General features: G+C 45.0%; 1 protein-coding gene across 3 annotated transcripts in view; it reads right to left on the bottom strand.

Moving 5' to 3' along the window:
* The window catches only part of LOC146860186 (dual oxidase 1-like), a 1129619-nt gene that overhangs the window by 232196 nt on the left and 872271 nt on the right, over window positions 1–25152 (bottom strand). For all 3 annotated transcript variants that reach the window (XM_085644023.1, XM_085644022.1, XM_085644024.1), the window contains one exon: window positions 745–882. In XM_085644023.1, coding sequence (XP_085500149.1) covers window positions 745–882 — 138 coding nt within the window. The remainder of the gene's footprint in view (window positions 1–744; window positions 883–25152) is intronic.

The following is a 25152-nucleotide window of genomic DNA, read 5'->3' as shown; positions in this document are numbered from 1 at the left end:
GTTCATTTTTGATTTGTTTCACTGTTTGTTTGATTTGGGATAAAAGAGGAATGTTATATTTTGGTTAGTATGTAACAGACAGAAGGGGTGATTCCCCATTAAACCCTCCAACCACCTTCCCCGTGGTACAGGCCGTGACATGGGTAAGGCAGTCAATAAAGGGGCCTGGGGACACACCTCATGGTCTTTTGAAACAACCAGTAGTGTGTCTGCATGTCTTACTTTGCGCAGAGTTTGTCATAACCTGTGGGCCTCACTCACTCACTCACCCACCACGCACAGCACACAATCCCACTTCTGATTGGTGATTCCTCACAGTGCATCATACCATGTAATGTTACCTCATGTGAAGTCCTGTCACTTCCTGTGATAGCGTTCCAATGACACCCCTTTCAGAGACACGCTACTTGCTATCACCTCCCCCCTACCCCGCACCCCCACCACCCACTGGCCCGGAGCGTTGACTCCTCTGCAGTGCAGCTTCTGAAAAGGGAGATTTCTGGATGTGTCATTGAGGCTGCTAAAATTGCCAATCATTTAAATTGCTTTAATGCGCCGCCGTAACGCCGTTTCTCTCTCAATACCAAATGTAGTTCAATAGGTCGTGCGGGTCCGGATCCTGCCCTCTGTCTGCAATGTCGATACAATCCTCTGCAGTAGTCCAACTACTAGACTTGCAAAAGGCCAAAAACGGAAATAAAACCCATAGTGTTTCTATAAGAAAACCTTAGAATCCCTTCTAACCTAGAGGCAGCGAGCAGAGGGAGACGATGAGGATGCCATACTTGACCCAGCTGCCCTGGAAGTAGTCGGTGACGGTGAGTGGCGCACAGCTGGGGAGATGCTCCTCTGTGATCTGCTGTGGCTGGGGACAGGGGTCACCTGCAGGGGAGGGACGCAGAAAGGAAATCACATCAGAGCAGTTTCAAAAGGAAAGTTACCAGAGATCAAGTCAAATATAGCTTTATTCCATTTTGTATCGTAAAATCATAAAAGCACAATATAAAAACACATTAATCACAAATACAATACTCCAAAATCGAATATGATCATCACAATAATACAAAATACCATTAATATAAAAACCGGAAAGCATAATAAATTCCATAAATATACACGAGGAGTTATAGGAGCACCAGGTGGTCACAATTGTTTTTTTCTCTTTACACATGGTGTTCCGAAACCTTAATATGGTGTTTAAAAAGGAAGAAATAGCCGCAATAATACATTCATTTTCTAGCATCTGGAGTCTTAGGAAGGCTATTCTACAATATTTTAGCTTCCAGCTTCTAAGTATGGGCAATAGATATATTTTCCTTGGTATAACATAATATTTACAAAATAAAGTGCAGTGCATAGTAGTCAAGATGGAAGTGTCGTCACAGGGGCAAATGGGATGATGTTTAGACCAGTCGTTAATATCAGGGAAGGTGACCAGCCTGAAGAAAGACCCACTGCGGAAACGGGCCAGGGGCATGCGAGAGAAGCTACTCTGTACCACTATTAGGTAGGGTTGTAGGCCTATGCAAGTGCACATCAAATGATTAGCCATGACCGATTTCCTATTTCTCTCCAAGAGCCAACGCTTGTTCTCTAGATATTTCAGGGCATGTGTCTTGAGGAATTTCCTGGGGACGGATTCCAGGCTACTAGGATTATAGAAATATTCAGGGTGACCTATAGCCTGTGTCATGTTCTTTATGTAGCTGATCCACTGTAAGTTTGCCACCCCGTCCAGCGTAAGACAATCCATTATCACATCCCTGTTAAAGCCCGTCTCCACCGTTGCCCATATCTTGTGCCATAAGAGAAGAGGGGTAATCTTTATGATATCGGAGATGTATGTTAGGCCGAGTTCCCTATGACACGAGTAAGTGGCTGTTGAATTTGGGACCGCCAATAAATAGCGCAGGAAAGAATTTTCGCAGCGTTGTATATGGTCCACATTTTCAATGCCCCATATGCCTGCCCCATATGTGCCTATTGAAATACATTTAGATTTATAAATGACCATCAACTCTGAGACAGGTCTCCCGCCTAGTTTTTTTGCAAAGTTACTGACGGCTCCAATGGCTCTCATCATGGCCAGCTCTCTGTTGTTCGTAGCTGCTACCCAGGAGCCCCTCCTGTCCACGGTTAGGCCTAAATGTGAGAATTTATCTGTGCTTAGAAGTTTTTTACCATCGATGAAGACATCACATGTCTTGCTCGATTTTGTCCCACAGCTCATAGTGAATGTCTTGGTGATATTAACTTTTAAACCCCGCTTGGCTATGTAAGTTACAAAGTTTGAGACTGATTTTTGCAAGCCCTGCTGAGTCTGTGACATGATAACCGCATCATCAGCGTATAATAGGATGGGGACAGGAGCACTCTTAATAGTTGGATGATCGTGCTGGGATTCGCTCAAATGCTGACCCAGATTGTCTATATACAGGGAGAAGAGTAGGGGGGCAAGAATGCACCCCTGTCTTACCCCTCTTTTTATGGGAAACCTATTTGAACATTCTCCCTGATTCCCAAAACGCACCCTTGCGCCTGCCCCCCTACATAGTTCTCTTATGAACGCCAGCAAGGAGGGGTCTAACTCTAGGTGTTTGAGAGTATCCCACAACATAGCATGTTAAACGCAATCAAAGGCGGAGCTTAAGTCCGCAAAAGTGAGGAAAAGATTACCCTTCTTAGCTTTGGTGTATTTGCCGATTATCAGGGACAAATTAAGTCCTTGTTCAATAGTCCCAAGACCTGGACGAAAGCCATATTGAAATGCTGATAAAACACCTGACTCTTGGGCCCAGATCTCCAGCTTATTTAAAAAGACCCTGCCTGCTATCTTCATAAAGGCATCCAATAGGGATATCGGGCGGTAACACTTCGGCTCATTTCTGTTTCCTTTCTTGAATATGGGTATCACAATGGCGTCAACCCATGTAGGAATTAGCCCATGGCGGGTGCAGCTAATTAGTACATTTGTTAAAAGTGGGGCCCACAAGCATATGTTAGATTTGTAGGCATCTACCGGGATACCATCCGGTCCTGGTGCTTTCTTCGGGGCACTATCAGTTATGGCCTTAGTGACTTCCTCCAGGGTAATATTGATCTTTAAAGGGAATGGCCAGGGGTCAGTATTTACATCCACTCTTGGTGGGGTAGTGTCTATCATATTATCCGCTGTAAGCTCATCCCTGTATAGCCCTGAGAAGAAGTCTACCCACGTGTCACCACTGATTGCCATATCTATAATGTCCGTTTCTCTATTATTAAAAAAGGGGGCATTAACCGCTCTCCAAAAGCCAATGTTATCTTTATTTATACAGGCCTAATGTAGGGCTTCACATGCTTCCTTTTTTAATGTCGCCCTGCGCTTTTTTTGCGCCAGCTGATATAAGGATCTTGCCTGCCTTATTTCGTCCCTGCATCTCGGTGTTTTATGTAAGGCCTTTTCTAAATGGGTATAAGCCTTCGTGCATTGTTTATCAAACCAGCCCTGAGGGGTTGGCTGACCACGTCGTTTTTTCCTTATTAGCAGCTTCCTGAAATTTTGAGGAAGGCATTGATTATTTCTTTATCCTCCCTGTCCTGTGACAAGCATATCGCTATGTCCCCACTACTGTTATTAATCAGCCCTTGGAGAAATGCCCCGGGATCCACTTTTGTCCAGTTTAACGTATATCCATTCGTACTGGAAAGATATATTTCGCTGTTATATTGTGGATTCCTATCATGTGTTTTCGCCTGCGCATTTAGTGCAAGGTCTAGGCAGATGGGATAATGGTCACTCATGAGGAGGTCAAGAGTTTTGCAGGAAAGTACATTACAGGAATACCGATTGGATATTAGAACAAAATCGATAATCGAGTTGCATCCCCTACCATTATAGGTTGGTTGAAACTGAGTAGGAGACAAACATGATTCATTTGCATATCCCAGATCGAATTGGAAAGCAATATCATTCAACAGGTCTCCCAAGAAAGTGTGAGAAAAGTGTGAGGGTGTATCTTTGTTGTCATTTCCCAGCCCACAGATACCCTGTTCACTGAACTGACACAACGAACAATTAAAATCACCCAACCAAATGCTGTACATGTCTCCCTTTAGGTTTTCTTCAAGGTTTTTTAGGGATGCAGTTAGATTCGAAAAGACATTTGTCTGTTGCAATTTAGGAATATTATTATATAGGTTTACTAGTACTACATCCCTTTGCCCGCATAAGTTTAGGATCTGATAATACACTCTAGCTTCTCTAATTTTCACCTAGGAGATACCCGCCGAATTGGAGACATACGTGCATAATCCTCCTTTGTTTCGCCCTTGATTACTAGTGCACGCTGGTGTATTGAAAGTTTGGTAACCAGTGATATGCATCTCCTCTATCGCCCATGTCTCCTGTAGGGAGACAATGGCATAATCATTAATGTGGGTTAGCCACTGAGGGTCTTTCACTTTAGTTGCTAGACCCGCGATGTTTCAAGTTAATATTTTGCAAATTTTTCTAGGTTTTTGGCTATGCACTTCTTTTCCCTTTACCCTTTGAGTAGGAGTAGCAGTGAGATCAATTTGGCCATTTATGCTTGGATTTTTTAGGGGAGCTAAGCCTCTAACCTCCACATTAGTTGTGTCTTCAATCTGAGATTGATCCACTGTGTTCATACAATTGGTTATTGGACCCTTATTAGATGCACATCTCCCCCCATTCGCGGTCTTGGCCATTGTCCCTTGAATCTCCTCCCTCTCCAACATGACAAGGGGTCAATCTAGTTCTTCCATTCCTGTTAGGGGTTCGAAACGATTATAGAGTGAGATGCTCGCACCTCCCATGTGTCCCTTATGGGGGTCCCCTATGGATCTTCTGGGGTCCGTGTCCGTGTCTGAATGTTTTCCAATTAAGCTATGTGGACCCAAAAATGGTGGATAGAAGGCTCCCAATGGGTACGCCTTAATGGCACTATTAGTTGAGGGGAGATTTTCTAGCCTATTTAATATTGCATGTACTAGTCTCGGGTCACTAAACGTCAAAACAACACAATCGCCTTGTAAGTCTTTTCTTTCTTTGCCCACCCACGCTACCCGTCTTGCCATTTTAAAATTCTTAAATAGCACATCCATAAGGCCAGTATGTTTTCCTAGCCAATAGAGGGATTGATTGCGGAGTTCTAGCCAAGATTCTTGTTCCAATGATCTTAGTACTGGAACATTGGCCAGAATTACCACATACGGTGTCGCTTCAGGTGGCAATTCAAGGCAATTATGTGCTTGGGGTTCCTGCGTAGGTCTCAAGTCCCTGGCTCTGGTCCCTAGTCTGTTTTTGTATCTTTTCTCCTCTCCTTCCGAGTTCGTTAATTCATGAGATGCATTTTGGGCACCTATGATGGCGTTTTTTTCAGAAGTGAGGGAACCTGTGGTGCTACCCCTAGGCGCTATATTAGAAATGGCCAGGTCGGTCGTACTTGGGTGCCCAGAATGAGTGGTATATTCCTGAGCATGTGTTAGTTTCCCCTGGAGGTTTGTACGGTACTTGCCCATTAAAATCCCCTCCAGGTTTGCCACTCTCTCAGTTAATTTCCCCAAAGCATTTTCCATGCACTTGTGTAAATCGTCTATGCTTTTTACTGTTTTTTCTAGTGCCAAGGATTGGCTCGTTAACTGCGCGTGCGCAGTGGGATTCCTTGAACCCCCTCTATTGTTACCGATAAGTGGTGTTTGAGAGGGTGCTTTGATTTGAGATGTCCTTTTCTTGGCTTCTGAGCTCTTTTTGCACCTCCCTGCACCTTGCCCTTTTAGTTTTTGAGTGGTTGTAGACTCTGGGCTACCCCGATTTTTGCAACGTTTAAAAGGTGGTTGAATGTCGTCTGCCACCTCGCTCGAATCGCTCTGGATTGAGATGTTCTGTAATGGGGCATTTTGATGACCCAGAACAGGGTCATTTTCACATTGTACTTTGGGGATGTCAGGGTTAATACCTCCCTCCTCTCCTGATGCACCCCTCAGTTCCTTACATAATGTTTCCTCCACCGTGATGATCTGCTCCTCGATGGCCCCCATAGCCCCTGTGAGGTAAGACAACAGAGATGACTGTCCCACTATCTTAGCCTCGAGATTTGCAGTGGTTGCTATGTGCTTGATCTTCCTTTTCGGCATGGTTAAAAAGTTTTACGAGAGTAGAACAGCCAAACAAATATAGTTAAAATACAAGAAAATAAAATGAAACACGCGCTTTACACAGGCTTACTTCTTCACGTGGGGGGCATGGTCCATAGTCCAAATCACCACAGCGTCCAATTTTTCTCCTGTGCTGGGCAAGTTAGGGAGCAGGCCCAGCCCAGCCGGGCGCGCCCGCGCGCGTCCCGCCAGCAGGAGGCGCTCGTTGAATTTCAGGGCTTCTGTCACCCTCTGATGGCGCCTGGTGCGACCTCCGCGCACTGCCCCCTGGGGATGGTGGTCCGGTCCCGAAGCCGTTCCCCTCACGGCAGTGACCACGTCACGGGCAACGGGGCGATGCAGAGTGTCTGGCAGAGGGTGATTGTCGGCAGTTTCCCTCACGGCGTGTGGTGAAGAAGGATTAGCGCGTCCCGTGCAGCGGGAGGCGCTCGTTGAATTTAAGGGCTTCTGTCGCCCTCTGATGGCGCCTGGTGCGACCTCCGCGCACTGCCCCCTGGGGATGGTGGTCCAGTCCTGTAGCCGTTCCCCTCACGGCGGTGACCACGTCACGGGCAACGGGGCGATGCAGAGTGTCTGGCAGAGGGTGATTGTCGGCCGTTTCCCTCACGGCGTGTGGTGAAAAAGGATTAGCGCGTCCCGTGCAGCGGGAGGCGCTCGTTGAATTTAAGGGCTTCTGTCGCCCTCTGATGGCGCCTGGTGTGACCTCCGCGCACTGCCCCTGGGGATGGTGGTCCGGTCCCGTAGCCGTTCCCCTCACGGCGGTGACCACGTCACGGGCAACGGGGCGATGCAGAGTGTCTGGCAGAGGGTGATTGTCGGCCGTTTCCCTCACGGCGTGTGGTGAAGAAGGATTAGCGCGTCCCAATATTTTACATTTTTGAATAATAATTTCATAGTAACGCTCCCACGAGTTGCCATTTGTTTAGCCATTCATTTAGAATGTACGTCGCTATTTTTTGTACTTTGGACTAGATCTGCAAATTAGTGAGCAGAATGAAGGCAGCACCTTTCATTGAGCTTCAGCGAGCAGTTGGGTCGATTCACAGAAGATGAGTAGACCGGCGCGTGCCTTGCCATAAGCGTATGATCTGCAACCTTTTCTGTTTTTCTCAAAGATGACGCTTATATGAGAGTGGAAACATAGGGGCAGATTTATATTTGACTTGCGCCTCATTTACGCCGCCGTTGCGTCACTTTTGTGACGCAGCAGCGGCGCAAATCCTGCGCCATGGTGCGGGGTATTTACAATGTGACGCATCTGGGAGATGCGTCACGTTGTAAAGCCCTGCGCCACATGTAGGCGTTCCAGGGCAGGTGGGGGCGTTCCGGCGCAGGAACGCCTCCTAAAAGTGGCTGAGTGAAATCTACAAGATTTCACTCAGTCACTTTTGAGCCCATGCTGCGTCAAAACCCTGCGCCTGCTTGAAGCAGGCGTAAGGATTGACGCAGCATTGTGCAGATAGGGCCCTCCAGAGCCTTGCTGGAGCTGCGTCACGCTTGCGACGCAACTCCAACAATGCGCCACTTTTACGGCACAGATGCGTGACGCATCTGTGCCGTTTTTGCCCCATGGTGCGCCGCATTATAAATGCGGCGCATCCATGGTGGCGGAGCTGGGGGGCAAAATAACTGGCGCATCCCTGCTGACATGCAGGGATGCGTCAGTTATTATAAATATGCCCCATGACTTTAGTAAGTCTCCTAGCTTACATCTGCAAGCGCTAACCCCGTGACCTTGGACTGCCCGCCAAGCTGGCAATTTGCAGATGCAGTGCTTTGGTTTAGCCTGAATGTTCAATTATACATTATTTTTTCCTTTTTATACCAAGTGTATAGCGTGTTTCCGCGTGAAGAAGTCACTGCCATGTGTCCTTGATTTATGTTTGTTTGCTGCATATTTGCAACCTCAGCTTTGGGATTTTACCATAGGTGAATGATTGAAAGTGCCATAGGCGTCGAAAAAGATACTGCAAATGTTTGCGAATACTGACATAATTGCGACTTTGTGTGTGTACCGAACATCTATTTTGCTGCATACAAATCACACTTACTACTCTGGTAAAATGTTCCACCTCGCGGATACTCCACTTTGGTAAGAACCAGTTTGAGTGGCATGAAAAATCCATCAAACTCCTGTCTGAATTTGTGATTCACGAGAACGGGCCTAGAAAGTCTAACTAGCCAGGGCTTTAAGTGGGTCGAGTCCCTCCGGACCTCAGACCCTGTAGCAGTGTTCTTCTAACTTATTCATACCCTGACCATGGAGCAAAAATAATTGCACCCCCCCTCAATTTTTCCCAATTAATCTGTTAAATTGGCAGTGCTTAAATATGTGTAAACATACCTACACATTGCAGTTAAGCTCTGTTACCCCTTTTTACACATACTTCCAGTCAGGATGTAAATGACAAAAGTTGTTAGTGATGGCCCATTCCAAAGTGGCTTACTGCCCATCACTTGAAGCCGATGATGATGCTTCTCTTGTCCAGAACCTGGTGCCCTACTTGGGGTCAGTTAAGGCCCGCCTCCCAGTTTGAAGACCTCTGCCCTGTGGTCATTGATAGTTAACTGTGAAAAGGGTTGTTATCAGGTCCTATAATCATGCCCTGGACTTCGTTTTACATTATGGTAATCAGAGTCAGCGATTTAGTTCCTGTTTATATTTCATGTTCTACTTAATCTTCAATTCCCTATGAGTGTTCATCATAATTCATAGCCATTTTATCCTTGGCCTCTCTGCAGAGCGCAGAGGCCAGTTGTCACGTATGTCAGTTGCAAGTGTGACTCCATACAAATGTGTGGTAAGGAGATGAAGAGTGTTCAAAATACTGTCAAGGCGGAAGTAAAAGGAAATGCTCTGCTCTTAGGAGAGTGGATGCGATGAGTGTTGGGGCTGATAAAGTTAAGGAGATGTGAGGATGCACATATAAGGGAGAGTGAAATGACGGTGAGAAGAGGAAAGAGATAACATGTTAGATATGCAGATGGAGGATTTCTGAAAATTTGTGAAGAGAAAAAGGGCACCAAGGTCTGACATAGACTGCAGAGAGAGGACTGTGGTGTGAAGGGAAGAACTTGAGCGATTGATTGAAAAACGCCCCCTTCTGCAGACCTCGGTAATGTTTAATTCACAGTCTCATAGTTTCAAAGGCAAAACATTCTCCATATTATTTGCAACAAAATAATTGTTGTTACTCATTTATCTTACACAGCTAGGAACCACTGACAAAGCCAAAATCCTGGCTTGTTTTAGGTGTCTGTCAGTTGCGTTATATTTCTGGATGCAATAAGGGAGAGCACAGAGAAGCAGAAAAATACCAGTCGGGCAGCCCACTATGGGAAGCACAGGTTTTTTATCCACAGGTTTAAGTCATGCCTGAATTACTTAGGCCTCATCACCTTTTAGAGACCCTCCCCCTGTTTATTCATTCCACCTAAAACCCTGTAAAAAGTTTATAGTGCGATATATAAATTGTATATGACATGACATGTTTCTGGAAAGAAAGGTATGAATGTCTTGTCTTGAATGGGGTAACGCGGGTTCTGCTCTGGTACAGTGTCTCAATACAGGTCTCTTTGGTCTCCGAAGATGGCTCAGTGTATTACAGTACAACCACCTCAGTAGAGTAGAGGATTTACCAGCTCGCCCTCTTTTTCAGGGAAGTTCATTAGTTGTCCCTAGAGGACAATGTTTAAAGTCTCAGAAAGCAGCACATATTGAACCCACCGGTACTTCTCATGCGCACTAGCAATTTTTACATCTTCAAAAAAATGCAAGAGCAAAATCCGCATCTCCTGAAAAATAATAAACGCTGAAGCGAGGTCTCTCAGTTATTACATTTCTATAAAAAATCTTACAGTTTAGTTTTGAAGTTATACCTGCCTTTTACACCTTACAAATAGCATCGCTCATTATCAGTGGGTTTTCTCAGTCTTCTCAGTCTTGTTAATTATAGCGAGCACTAGTTTACAATTCCAAGTGCAATTTGTATGTATTTCAGGTTGTTCGAATTACAGCTTCATTTTCAACAAATACGTAACCCGGTACCATTGTGAAAACATTGCTGATTTTATAGTAACAGTAAACAAGCATTGGCATAGCCAATAGGTCTCGCTTTTGGGACCTTATAAGTATTTAGTTATGCAGCACAATATCCTTGGTGCAACAAAATGAACTGTTGCATGGTTAAACACTTATAAGGTCCCAAAGGTGAGACCTATTGGCTATGCCAATGCTTGTTTAAATTGGAGCAGGGCTGGAGCGGCCTGTGTGCATACAGGTTTCAGATCTTGAATGCATATTGTTTTGCACTTCTGGGTCTCTAGTCTGATGGTTTGCTTGATGTGAAGATGTCAAGGGCGACTGGATACAAGGAGCTTGACAGCTAGACAGGCGGAGTGCGGACATTGATGGTTTTTGAGGAAAATAAGCTGTTTTAAAAGATGGTGAAGGTCAGCAAGAGTACATAATGGAATTCAACCTGGGTAGATATGATGATGATGTTCTATTTCGTTAGGTCCTTGATGATGCATAATAAATATGGCATGCATAATTCCCGTAAGAGGCCAGTGTGGTGTCTGGGAACGCTATGGAGCAGGGCGCGGTTACTAGCGGGAAGCAGGAGGACCACGGATTGAAAGTCAGTTATGGAGCATCATTTCAAGAACGGTTGAGTAAAAGTTTTTGATGTAATCAGAGCAGGGAGCCAGGTTTAGACTACATATTACTTATTGTTCTCAGTGATTTTATTGGTATTTTAGTGAATCCTGATGCTGGTATCAGTATGGAGGATCACAAGGGGCCCCATGTAGAGGTTGACAAACTCAATGGAAGCTTCTAGGTAGCTCAGAGGGCAGGTAGCATCAGAAGGCTGTGGTCTTTTTGATTTATAGTTGGGAGTGGGAGTGGTCTACAATTTGAAAGGTACTGAGCTCCAAGCTACAATTTCATCTGAAGTTGGACTGGTAGTCATGCAGGAGCTGGTTTGCGTTGATTTGATCTAGGAGTTGTGCGTAGACTGTTTATTCAATTATATTACCGATGAAGGGTAGGTGAGTGAAGCGGTTGTTGACATCATTGGGATCTAGTTGGGGTTCTTCAGAAGTGGAAAGATCTTAAAGGAACCAACACAGCTGACCTTGATCAACAGCTAAAAGTAGTCTATATATAGATCAGCTAGACGTGTCAACTACTCTGACTGTGCCCGTCAGACATGTCCAAAGATCAAGGTAGAGTGTGTGTGTCAGATGATCCCTGTCTAAACCCATAGTACTTCTAAATCTGTTCCTTGACAGTTTCCACCGCTTAATTCCCATTCAATGGTGACAGAAGGGATGCTATGTATGGCCTACTGCCTTGTCACTTTTGAAATCATAGACCCAGTTAAGGTCCAGATCGTCTCTACTACAAGCATACACACATATGGTCAGATCTAAAAAATATCGATGCAAATACATTGGACTTCTACAATGCTCTAGCTGCGTTTGCTGCAATTGTTACTGTTAACGTATCTTCTTGCAGTGCACAGCTAACCTGAACATGAATAAAATACAACAGGAGTGTTAGATCTCTGCAATATACAAATGAAAGATGGATCCCTGACCAGAATTGGTCTGAGCCAGTCTTGATTCTTGCTCACACCCTTAGTGAGAAGAAGACCTTAATTTCATGTGTGGCACGCAGTTCCAGTTCCAATTATTTGCTTCTTGACACTACATGTCCTCTAATCCACCATCCTGCACCATTTCATCTTCCTCATCTGAAGACAAGAGTCAAGAGTGAAAGGTGAGTCACAGACATCCAATGTTGTGCCTCTACAGCCACCTATAATCCACGTCTATGTCACAGTCTCTGATTTGCTCTTTCCTGGGAAGCCCTTTGTCTTTCATCTAAATTGCCAGAAACAATTTAGGGCAAGGTGGAGTCGCTCAATCAAAGACAGACATACTGGTGCATTTGGGTATTCAGAATTAACACTTGGGTGGTGATCTTCCATTTTTAGAGGAGAGGGCGTCAAATGATACATTGAAGCGCAGTCTGGCATACTTTCATCGAAACAACTGGCTCATTTACTGAGGCTAAAAGGAAATTTGAATAGCACTGCAACTATGACAATTGCACCTCTAAAGAAGATTTTTACTGTAAGAATTACAGAATTTCAATCAGATGCATTTCTTCAAAAGCTGCTACAAGAGTGAAGGAAATTGCATGCTACTCTTGCCATTACCAGACCATCTCACACAGCTGAATACCAGGCAGAGGTCATTTGTCACCATGAATTCGAAAATGAAACAGATAAATCCGTTCACCAAGCTACAAGCATGTACACTGCTGAGTAAGGAACCAAACATGTTTGACCCCACTGCGGCTCTTCCCTCCCTCCCACTCAGGCATGTGCAGAGATGCTCAAAGCCTATTCCACAGCAGAATGGGGTAAATTGGGGCGTTTTCAAAGTATCTGTATGAGCTGTGGAATGAGAAGGTCTTCACAAAACAAGTCTCCTGCAACCAAAACTACATATTTGCATCACAGAAAGACAAAGCACACTACTTATCCACTGCACCAAGTAAGAGAGGTTGCCATGTCACGCCGACAGGCGCAGAACACTGCAAAAAATGCAAATATTTTCAACATCAAGGGCCGTTTGAGACAATAACAGACTATCTGAGCTACTGCTGAACATCGCTATTGAAGGAACACTGGTCCCCTTTCTAATAGACACATGACAATATCCAAGTTATGACCAGAGTCGATTTTGCTACACTACCCTCAAACCTGATCATTTGCCAATTGACACATCTCTACACATATGGCTCAATATGACTTCTCACATGTGTCTCCATGCTTCAACCTCAGCACACAGATGGCCCTCACGTTATTGCTGTGAATATCTACATGGTGCAAACTACTGCCAAAACCTGATGTCTCCGGAGCGTCAGGTCGTCCATCAAACTGGGTCTGTTGCAGGTACTGTGCAAAGTTATAAACACTGTCTGCTGATAGCCAAATGGATTAGCTGCTTAGCTGTAGAAGTTACGCGTAAGGAGAGACCTCGTTCAATCTGTGAAGACTGACATTTTGATTTGGAAGCCTGAAAACGAATTGCAAGTGGGCCAAGGGGATGAGGGGTGAGGGCCTGTTTTGTGGCCAGAATTTGGATACTTTCAACTGATATTTATGATCGCATTCTTTGCTTCAAGGGGGCAACAGGAAGAATGAAACAAGTCTGTTTATTTGTCACTTTTCTGTTAAGTGTTTTACTTTGAAATGATGGCGGAATGCCGCTTTATTGGTTGTGCAATTGGCTGTGAACAACATGGCATCAATTATGTGTTTCCCACTCGTCATGTATGGCATGGTGTGTGTTCTGTATTGGTGGAAGTTCTTTGTCGGACAGCCCTTGAACTGTCAGTGGGGTCTCTTCAATGTTGTGGCTGAATGTGTGCAGTTGTTTGGAGGCGTTGGGCGCCAGCACCAGTTTTTCGTCATTAACTTTCACCCATAGCTAGAAAGAGAAAAATCGAGGCTGGAGGAGGACGAGAGAGCTTGGAAAACCTTGACAAAGGGAGAGAGTAGGGATAAAAAAAAACAGCAAGAGTAAGCTAAAGAGACCGAGAGTGTAAGGAGATGGAAGAAAGAAGACTGAGGAGGAAAATGGAATGAACCAAAACTCGGCAGGCTTGGAATTTAGCAACCACAGCATTCGGCATCGCAGGTACGGGGCAAACATGTTTACAAGAGCGAACTTTAAAACTTTACCATTTGAACCAAAAAAGCATAACTTTGGTTTAAAATGAATGAGGGCGGGTAGTGGTGGTTTACACAGACAAAGGTTGCAGCTCTGTGCTCCACATGTGTGAACTGCGCACAGCCACGTGAAACACTCCCAGCTTTTATAGGTGCCTTGCTTTTAGGGCTGGTAGTTAGAGTTCTAACATTATAAACGTGAGTTAAACAAAATGCCAAGGTATACACTGAGTAAAAGCCAGGACCAGGCAAAAGCCCCACGCATGGCATGACCACAGATTACATATGAGTCGAAGGAGGCATTTGGCGTGGCCAAGAGTGAGACTAACCCCTAGTAGGGAGCTGTGCGTAGTCTAACAAAACACCCAACATTTGTATGAATGATGTATGAGTCACTTGCACATTTTTAGCTTCATATACAATGTTTTTAATTAACTATGCAATAAGCGTATTTCTTTCTTTCACCCAACATAAGTTCTGAACAATAACGCAACACAAAAGCTGGAAAACTAAACTTCAGTATCTTGACATAGTCATTCCATGATTATTTTTCTTCCGCAAAATCTACCTGCATTGCCTACCAGACGTGACAGCTTGCAGGGCGGATTTACTGTGCACGCACAGCCTTCAAGGGTTTCCCATGAAGGAATCCAGTGTTTGCTCTGGGTTTGGTATGTCTCTGCAGCAGGCAACTACCATCACAGCAAGACAGCAGCGTAAACGACTACACTCTGAAGGTAGTTTCCAGGGAATTTTCTTATGAGCGTTGACACAGTCTGCAGTGTACACGCCAGCACATCTTCAGTCATGACAGGAAGCGTGCACCACGCGTGGTCAGATAACAGAAATCACATGCAACCAGGGTCAAGGCGGATGGGCTGAATATGCTGCAAGTACTTCATCATGGAGCTGCAAACCAACGGAAGGGAGGGAGGAGGGGCGAGACACAAAAATGTTAAAGGTAAATAAAAAGATTCCGACACTCCGTGCTGCCACCACTGCTTCCCGCACCTCCTGCTTGGGAGCATGGTTGCGCCCTGCTGGTGGGGAGAAAAAACAAGCGGCCGTGCGATCGCGATCAAACATCAAACCGGCCACGCGGCTGCGAAAGTGATCGCGATCAAACATCAAAGCGGCCGCGAAAATGAAAGTAATCACGGAAAAGCACGGCGTGCGCACCCGCGCACATGCACTGCAGCTCTAGGCTGGCCTGGTAGCACTTTTTGGAGCCCTCTAAAAATGTCTCGCCAGACCAGCGCATGCGCTGGGTCAGGCGAGACCTAAAAATGGTTGTTCTTAGAGGTTTTTTAGGTCGAGCCTGCAGCAGCGCATGCGCTGTTGCTCGACTTTTGTAAGTGGGATTTAAAAGTGCTTCCCACCGGCATTTGCTGGCCTAATGCTTGCGTTCACGCTCGTGTGAACGTGCAATTACTGTCACTTTGGGTGCTGCTGTGCGCGCACCACTCGCGTGTTTGACGGCGTGCGCCGTGCTCCTCTCTCTCCCGCTGCAGCCCCCATCTTTGCATTCCCCGCGACCAATGCTTGTTTTCTTTGGGATAAAGCAATTAACGAGTGTCTTCGCTTTACAGCTCCCCCTTGTGTACTTCTTTCAATGTCCGCACATGTTGCTCTGTCACCTGTATGGTGTTCCCCCACTCTCTCCAGATCTCACTCTCTCATGTATTCTCCTCCCAATGGGGTGCTCTGTGTTATGTCCTTCCACCCGCGCTTCAAAAAAATTGTTCTACCACTTCTTATTTTATGTACTAAACCATCTTGTTAATTATTTTTTTTTAATTCTTGCGTCATTTTGTAGACACGTGCATACATGTTCATAGCGCTATTTTTTGGTTTCCTTTAGCCATGCTGCACAGCGTCGAGAGTGCTGTGCAATATGCCTAAAAATCATTGTCAACGCGAAAAGGACCCAAAGGTAAACCTGTTGGCTTTACCAAAGTTTGTTCCTCTATGCAATGATTAATTAACACATTTGTGTTTCAAAATGAATCTTAAAGTATTAGATTATGATTTGATTTGATTTTTTAGAAACGGAAAAAAATTAAGGAAATACACATTAAATGTTCCAATGAACGTGATCAGTAAGGTATTCGTGCAGATTAACATTCCATGCACGTTTAAGAAAATGTTCTGTTAAAAAGAACACTTGTTTCAGTGTATAATATCCTTTCGCTGATGTTCTGATCAAGCCTTGCCTGCTGTCATTCTGTTTCAATTCACAAAGTTATGGCACCGTCACATTTGTACCAAGTACATTTTTACCAAGTGCTGTTACTAGGCAACTGCTGACGTCAATCACTACTGCACATGGTTTGTGTGTTTATCTGTGGACTTAAAGACAGGAGCGGTGCGTTCATTAGGGCGTTGGGGCGTAGCCCCCCCGCCCGCAGCGTCGCCCGCAGCGTTGGCGTCTTTCAACTTAAGTAAACTGAATCAGTTTACTTAAGTTCAAAGAAGCAGAGGGAGAACTGACAATCATGTCAGTCAGCATGACGTCAGACCGCCCACCCCCTTCAGAGTCTGAAGGGGGTGGGCGGTCCGGAGTCATGTTGACTGACATGATTGTCAGACGGACCAGGCAGGGGCAACAGGCAGCAGCACAAGTGCGCATGATTGGGGAAGGTGAGCGAATTTTCGCTCCATGCCCAGTCATGCGCACTAGTGTCTGCTCTGGCTGGTGCATGCCCATTAGGAGACCGAGGGTTGAGCAAAGGCTCAAACCTCGGTCTCCTAATGGGCAGGCGGGCGAGCAGTAACCGTGCCCTAAACCAATCCTGGCGCTGCTGGCAGCGCCAGGATTGGCTGAGAGGGGCTGTAGGCGCCAACGGACGGACCCGAGGCGGCGCGGACCTGCTGAGGACCTCAGGTAGGTTTTTCTTAAATTTATTTTAACACCCCCCCGTGCGACATCCCCCCCGCAACATCCTCCCCCCGCGACATCCTTCCCCCCCCCACGAGCCGCGACTGCTTAAAGGGCAGAAGTACGAGGTGAGTACCTTGGTAATCCCAAATGTAGTGTTAAACGGCAATCTACATCGTGTAGTTAAACAGTTTTAGATGCCTTTTCAGTGTAATTGACATCTATTTAGCAGTAAAACAAGCTGCAAATGCCATTAGCTTAGGTGAGCCCAGCTTTTTGTAGCTTTATTTTAAGAAGGAAAAACAACCTTTATGCTTTTTTTATCTTCTTAAAAACGTAATGGGAGTATCACTAAAATGGATGGCTTGGAAAGTTTGAGAATGTTGATTATTCTCGTACACAATACCAGTTAAGTATGTTTCTCGGCAAATCAACTTGAGTACTATTTAATAGCAGAAAAATAATTGGCAGCTTTGGTAATGCTTATGGAAACGTACTTCAGATTTATTTGAAGTGTTTTGAATTTTTTATATTAATAATTTATAAAGCTTAGTTGGCAAAGGCGGAACAGATGCAGACGTTTTTACAGTTAGCAAGGTAAAACGCACACTGGCAGCGCATATCCCTCAAGCCTCTTTTCGTTCCTATGTTGCACCGAGCATTTTGAGTCTGCTGCAAAATCTTCAGTTTCACTCCCGAAAATCTCTGGGAGTTGAGGCAAATTGAAATGGCATAGGGTCGGGAAGGAGCATTGCATAGTAGTGGATATGAGCCTGAGAAATGTAAAATGCAGTGTACTAGGTCTATACTGATCTATGCAGGCATCCATGGCACAAATGTAGCTCCTATTGTGCCGTCAGCCTGCTGTCTAAGATTTAGTTTCTTGGAAAACCCTCCGGGTCCTTTCTAACTCCATGCGGCATTTAGTGATTTCGGATACTGGTGAACTTGAGTTTTTATCCGTTCTGACGTGAGTGCTAGAATTTTTCTGTAGATTAGATACACACTCCAGAAAGAGTAAATAATTCCTTTATTCTCAGCTCTGCGTCAGCAGGGAAGCGCACCTTTCTTGCGCAAACCTACTTTTCCAACTGCCCTCCACAGAACATTCTCAAATCCCCCTTTCAATACTACATCATAACCCCACACATTCTGTTGCACGCAGGCAGCAACACCACACATCCTTCCTCTTTATACACCTAAACAAAAATAACAATCAGCCCAATAAAAACTTTGATAAAATACTTGAGCTGTATTAAACGTTACTTAAAATGTAGATTAATACCTTCCTAAATAAAGGCATAAAATCATACTATAAACCAGTTCCTTTAGGTATACTTAAGCATGATATCACAATAATAGTTGTATTCAATGATGCAAAACTATGCACGGATCAATAATGAATACCATTCTACTTCAATAAAAAAATTAATCTATTTTTTTCAGAATGTGAATGATCCTTCCTAATCAGCTAGTTCGTTCCATCCTAATACCCCCTCCCCGATCCTCATCCGTCTCTTCAGAGGCTCTCCTTTCTGCCTGCAATCCTTCCAAATCATGTTCATGTTCCACCACCACATCCTTCCACAACCATTCATTCTCATACAATCCTTTTGCCATTTCCTCACCATTGGTCTCATTGCATTTAACCATCAGACTTATATGCCACACACTATTATCACTCAACCTCACAGAATTTTGTGAACACTTCTTCACTCTCAGGGGTTCTGCAAACTTACTTTCCTCTTTAGGCAACTTACCAACCTTTCCGGCTTTCACCCATTCACCTTCCTTCGACTTCTCTATCTTAGTTCCTCGCTTGGTATCGAGTTCTTTTAAACACACTGATCCTTTGAAAATATTCTCCTTCACTATTTCTGATGACTATTCTACATTTCTTGTAGTGTCCATCCACCATAAGCTGTAATTAGCATACGGTTTTGTCCATCACATTAATAACAAGCACTGGCATAGCCAATAGGTCTCGCCTTTGGGACCGTATAAGGGTTTAGCCATGCAACAGTTGATGTTGTTGCACCAAGAATATTGTGCTGCATAACTAAATACTTATAAGGTCCCCAAAGCGAGACCTATTGGCAATGCCAATGCTTGTCTTTTTTGATGTAACTGAATACACCTTAAGCTGTTTCCCACTCTCATATTTCCAAAGTCAAAGTAAAAAATACGTTTATTAGGACAAGTAAGTCCATAAAACCCTACCAAAATGTAAAAACCCCATGCAAATCAGACAAGAACAACATAAATAATAAATCCATTCACTTCATCCTTCTTATAGTAGCAGTCATATAATGTCTTAAGGCAGCAGTCGCATCTAAATAACACATATTAACCAATAGTTCAGTCGCCGTATCAGAATGCTATTTTTAAAAAAATACGGATTTCAAAAGCTTTTTATGGATAGCCATTAAAATATGATATATATTTTTATATATATATACATACATATACATATACATATATATACATATATATATATTACCTACTGGCAGTCGCCAGTAGGTAGTTATAGTTAGGACCTATTTTCCATAGGAAATCCGCAACATTCTGTTTGGAATAACGTTGGCGCCGATTGACGAATCTTCGCGAAATTTATGAAACTTTTGGCCAGCTCCGGTCCACTACCATCCTGAAAATTTCACGGTGATTCATCAAGCGGGGGCCGAGAAAAAAGGGGGGTCCCAAAACGCGTTTCCCCATGCATTTTCCCATAGGACCTGTTGACGCAGTTACAGCCTGAACTGCTGAACGGAATTACACCAAATTTGGCAAAGAGGTAGTCCTCAGTTCAGACTCGTGCCTTTTGCTTAAATGGTGTAAATCCGTTCAGTAGTTCCTGAGAAAATTTGAGTTAAAAAGATAGATATATCTGGGAGGAGCCTAACCACACATCTCATAGTGAGATCTGATTGGCTGTCAGTACTTCATCCAAGAAGTGTTGGCAGCCATCTTGGGACCAATATACATGATAGCACCTCATTAAAAAGCATTGCAGTTAATAGAAGGTTTTAAGACTTTAGTTACATTATAAATCATTTGATGATGGTACCATACTCATTTTAGGAATTGTGGTGTGTTCTAAGGTGATTTTTCCATGTGAAAAAGCCTTCTGCTGTGATATCATGAACCATGTTTGATAGAAAACTATTTTCCCATGCTTTTCCCACAGAGGTTTGGAAGGTGATCTATAAGCTAAACTGAGAGCATATTTTCTGTAAATTCACATTATCTTTCTCAGTCATGTGAGAATGAAGTCTGACATTCTCAGTAAAACATGTACATCCAACAAGGGCAGAGACTGTCAGTTGATTCCTTTGTGTTCTACTGCAACTTCCCAGAGTGTTCTAAAGAACAACTAGAGCGCTAACAGTCCTACTTATGACAAACGTATTGCACACCTGAAGACATCTTGATTGGAGTAAAGTGGTAACTCTTAAAACATATAATTTAAAAAAGGACCAAAATGAGGGGGTTCATTTTGCCATAGAAGGTATGATTAGTGCTGCAGAAAAAAAATTAGGGCACATTTTGAGTGACTTCTCAAATCCTCTTTTATTTCATTAAAAAATTCTGACATGCAGACTGAAACATGCACTTTCAATACCAGCAGCAGACTTCCCTGGTGAGCAGTAGCTGTACTACAGTGATCTAATGAGCAACTAGAGTGCTAACATTCAGAATTTATGGCAAATGTGTGACATATCTGAATAACTTCTTCATGGAATCAAAGTAAAAGACTGAAAGCATTTCCTACTGAGGAGACTGCAGTAAATGAGGAAATTAGGAAACTTCATAACAAATAAATCTCCCAAGATGGCCACCAGAGACAAAAGAGCCCAAATGCAGCACAAATATCACCCAGATGTAGCCCACATGTAGCCCAATGACAGAAGTGTGCAAAACACTTATTTTTTGTGTATTTGCAGTTTTATATAGTGCAGACTTGTCAGGTACTGGAGTGCTTTACATGAGCATTGGTTACATCACACAAGATAAAATTCATTTTGGTTGTAGACATGGGGAGATTAAGTGATTTGGCCAGAATCACAGGATGTTGAGCTGAAGCAGAAACTCCAACCTGGTTCCCCAGTTGCAAAGTCTGCAGCTCTGGAAGTAACACCACATCCTCTCCCCTAAGTGCAACATTTAATCAAGTGGTCAACTGGATAAAAAAACATAAAGATTACAAATAATTTAAAAGTTCTTTGTCACTATTTGAAAACTCAGAAAATATGTCCTCATTTTAGTTTTTTAGAGCATTAACCATAATTTTGATGCAAATAAGACCCTCTCATATATGTAATTTCTAAAGGAAATGCTCTAGGTATTACAGATTTGATTACATCAAGATGACGTCAGGCGTGCCACACTTTTGTAATAAATATAGAATGTTAGCAATCTAGTTGTTCATTGGGATACTGTTGAGAGGCAAAGGCCATGGGCACGGACTCTGAAAATTGAAGGCAGGGAGGAGAGTGCAGAGGCAACACTTTGACCACACTGGGCAGGCAGGAAGGGCAGTGGCAGCACAGCAGACTATGGAGGGCAGTGGAAAGGGGGGCAGGGGCAACAAACCAACAATACAGGACTGGCAAGAGAGGCTGTGGCAATATAATAGAACATTGTGGGCAGAAGGAAGAGGCAGTGGTAGTACAACCATACATGCCAACAGACCCGTTTCAGCCAGGAAACGTCCAATGTTTTTAAGCTCAAATGGGCTTTATTTGATCTGTCTCCTGTCTACAATCTCCTCTTTTTCAATGTAACTCAAAGGGGAAAATCAATACCCCAGTTTTTTTCAAAATCTCCCTCTTACCAAGTTCAAAATGTTCGCAAGTATGATACATTGGATCATGGTAGGCAGGAGGAATTGGGGTAGGGACATGGACTCGGATAACAGAGGACAGGAGGGACATGGAGAGGTGCATCAAACTGACCCTACAGGGCAGGCATCAGGGTTTGCAGCAGCACAATACACCACACAGGGCATGCGGGACGGGAGTGCAGCACAACAATCCATAAAAAGCAATAGGGAGGGGGACAGGACCATGCACATGGACAAAAGAGAACAGAGGGGAAAGAGGCAATGGTAGCTAGCTGACCATAATGGACAGACAGGAGAGAAAGCTGCAGCATAACAGACCATAAAGGGCAGGAGGGACGGATCAGGGGCATTACAATGGTCAAGCAGGATGGGCACTAGAAACAAGACACACCATGGAGAACAACATTGAGACTATGATGGCATACACACAGACCATGGAGGGAAGGTGGGAGGGGGTCAGGGGCAGCTAGCTGACCACACAGGGAAGGTGGGAGGGGCCATGGCAGCACAGAAGACCATGCATGGCAAGCGGGAGGGTTAGTGGCAGCACAATGACTATGATGGGCAAGAAGGAGGGTGCAGGGACATGCACAAAGGACCATGGAGGATAGAAGGGAGGGTCAGGACCTGGGCACAGACAAGAGAGTTCAGGGGAAGGGGCCTCACAACAGACCACGTGGGGCAGGCAGGAGGAGCAGTTGCAGCACAACAGACCAGGGAGGGCAGAAGGGTGTGGCAGTAAAATGGAACATGGAGGACAGGAGGAAGGGGATAGGAGGAAGGGGATAGGGGCATGGTATGTGGACAGGCAGGGTGGAGGTGGCAGTGACAGGTTACAGTCATCTGACAATTGTAGGCAGGTGGGAGGGGAGTGGCAGCTCAACAGAACACCCAGAGTAGATAGGAGTGGCAGGTTCATGGAACATGGTGGGCAAAAAGGATGGGGCAGGGGCATGCACAAAGACATCGGAGAGCAGGGGGAAGGAGAATAGGGGCAGCAAGCTAAGCACAGAGGCTAAGCAGGAGGTCAATGATGGGCCATAGAATTGGGCAATGGAGGGCAGGAGGAGTGGACTGGTATATCATGCTAAATGGAGGGCAGTGTCAGCACATCAGACCATGCATGGCAGGAGGGAGGAGGCTAGTCCATGGATTCAGACAACAGAGGACAGGGAGGAGGTGGATGGGGCAGCAAGCTAACTGTTCAGAGAAGGTGGGTATTAGGAACTTTATTGTTTTTAAAATGTGTGTCTGTGCGAACTACTGAAAATATGAACACGCAGCATAATCTCAATTTTATTCAGGAAGAAGAGGACGTTTGTGACTGTGATTCCGGGCTCACTTGGCAGAAACACCCCCTGACCCTCCACCCCCCATCGCAAAATGTAATGCCCGTGAAAAGGGTAGGTGGACGCAGTGTTATAAAGAACATAGTCCTGAGAGCATGATTGAAAATGAAAACTAGATGTTGTATGTGGTATAAACTATGCACCAAAAAGTGTGATAGAAGATGAACCGGGGCATGAAATATAATATGCAATACATTGTGCGCACTGACAGATTCATTGGAGAACACGAGATAGCACAGGCACTAGCTTGTGCTTTGCAATATGCGCCTTGGAGTGTAATATGCACAGGGCATTGTTGTGTAACCTAACTAGTCTCTAAAGTTGTAATATAAAATATGTGCTTATGCACTGTGAAAAAGATATGGATCCCAGATTGTAATATGTATGGCATAGCACTGTGCGTTATAACATAGGCATCGAGGAAGGCACATTAGATGGGGCAATATAACCCGTGCGACGGCAAGTGTGGCATGACATATTCACGGGGTGGTGTTACAGTGCACATGGGCTAGAGAGTGTCATAGCATACGCACTAGCTGGTGGAATACAACACAGAGGTGTGTGGCACTAGGCGGGCACTGTTGGGTGTAACACAGCATTGGGCTCAGCCAGGAGCACGCTGTGACCCTCAAGTGAGGTTCGTCTCCTTTCCAGAGAGTAAAATAAAAATTATTACACATCCGGAAGTGGATGTGTGTTTTATTAACCGTGAGGGGGGTTTCTTGCATAGTTTGGTCGAATTTTTGTCGAATCCCCTTTGAATGGCATGGTGTGCGTGTGTATTAAATGTGCTCGTCAATAGCTACCCATGTTTGTATAAATAAACGACAAGGGTGTCTACTTGGAGAGTACCCACCAGCGGGGACGCCGGGATTAGGCACGGTAGGGCGTCAGACACGTCAGAGCTTCACTAGCGGTGTAAATACATTCCACGTGGATTCATTGTATGCATAGTCGCCTTTTAATGAATATCACGCAAATCGTCATGGTGATAGGTACATACGGTTTGCCCAGCATGTCCTAGGTGTTTCTGTAAATATATATATTTTTAAAATAATAAAAAACAAAGGCCGGCACCGGGGGATGGGGTCCCTGGGGCCATAAGCGGCCTGAGGAGGGGGGCAACGCAGCCCCCCTCCTAAAGAATTTTTTTTAAAAAGGCCATGACCCGGAGGTTGGGGTACCCGGGGCCGATTAAGGCCTTGGGAGGGGGGCCACGCGGCCCCCTTCCAAATTAATTTTTTTCAACAACAAATTAGGGTGCAGGCCCTGGGGGATGGGGTCCCCAGGGACAATAAATTAGAAAAAGAAGGGGGCCCACACAGCCCTCCTGCTTAAAAAAATATAGTAAATAAAAGACCGGCATCGCGCCGGAGGCCACGCCCCCTCCTTGCAGCACTCTGCAAAATCTCCCCCTGGCCAGTTGTAAGTTGAGGAATTAATTCCCGTTCATTACTGAGGGTCTATGAGGGCCAACTAGCCCAACAGGTATCTCCAGTATGCGCCAGGGAGCTGCGTTGCAGACAGATGTTCTGAGGCCACGCCCCTTTTTACACCTCTATGCAACGCAGCTCTGTGGCACTTACTGGAGGTACCTAGTGGGCTAGTTTGACCCTAGGGACCCTTAGGATTCAAGGGGACTTACTCTCTCAACTTAGAACGGCCACAGGGCGCGTTTACACAGTGGTGAACGGAGGGGGCGGTGCCTGAGGTGATGTGTGCAAACACGAGCTGTGGCACGTTTTAAGTTGGGGAAATAATTCCCTTTCAATCCTGAGGGACCCTGGGTGCCAACTAGCCCACCAGGTGCTTCCAGTAAGTGGCACTGCTCTGCGGTGCAGAGAGGTGGTGCAGGGTGTGCCCCTTTTTACACCTCTCTGCAATGGCGCTTACTGGATGTACCTAGTGGGCTATTTTGCCCCCGAGGTACCCTCAGGATTCAAGGGGACTTAATCTCCCAACTTAAAACGGCCACAGGGTGTGTTTACACAGTGGGGAAGGGAGGGGACGGGACCTGAGGTGACGTGTGCAAACGCGCCATAGGGTGTGTTTTAAGTTGGGGAAATAATTCCCCTTCAATCCTGACGGCCCCTGCGGGCTAACTAGCCCACCAGGTGCTTCCAGTAAGCGCCACTGAGCTGAGTTGCAGAGAGGTGGTCCAGGCCGTGCCAATTT

Source organism: Triturus cristatus, chromosome 3_1 (genome assembly GCF_964204655.1).
Source record: "Triturus cristatus chromosome 3_1, aTriCri1.1, whole genome shotgun sequence".
Classification (NCBI taxonomy): Eukaryota; Metazoa; Chordata; class Amphibia; order Caudata; family Salamandridae; genus Triturus; species Triturus cristatus.
This window is presented reverse-complemented; position numbering and strand designations above follow the sequence as displayed.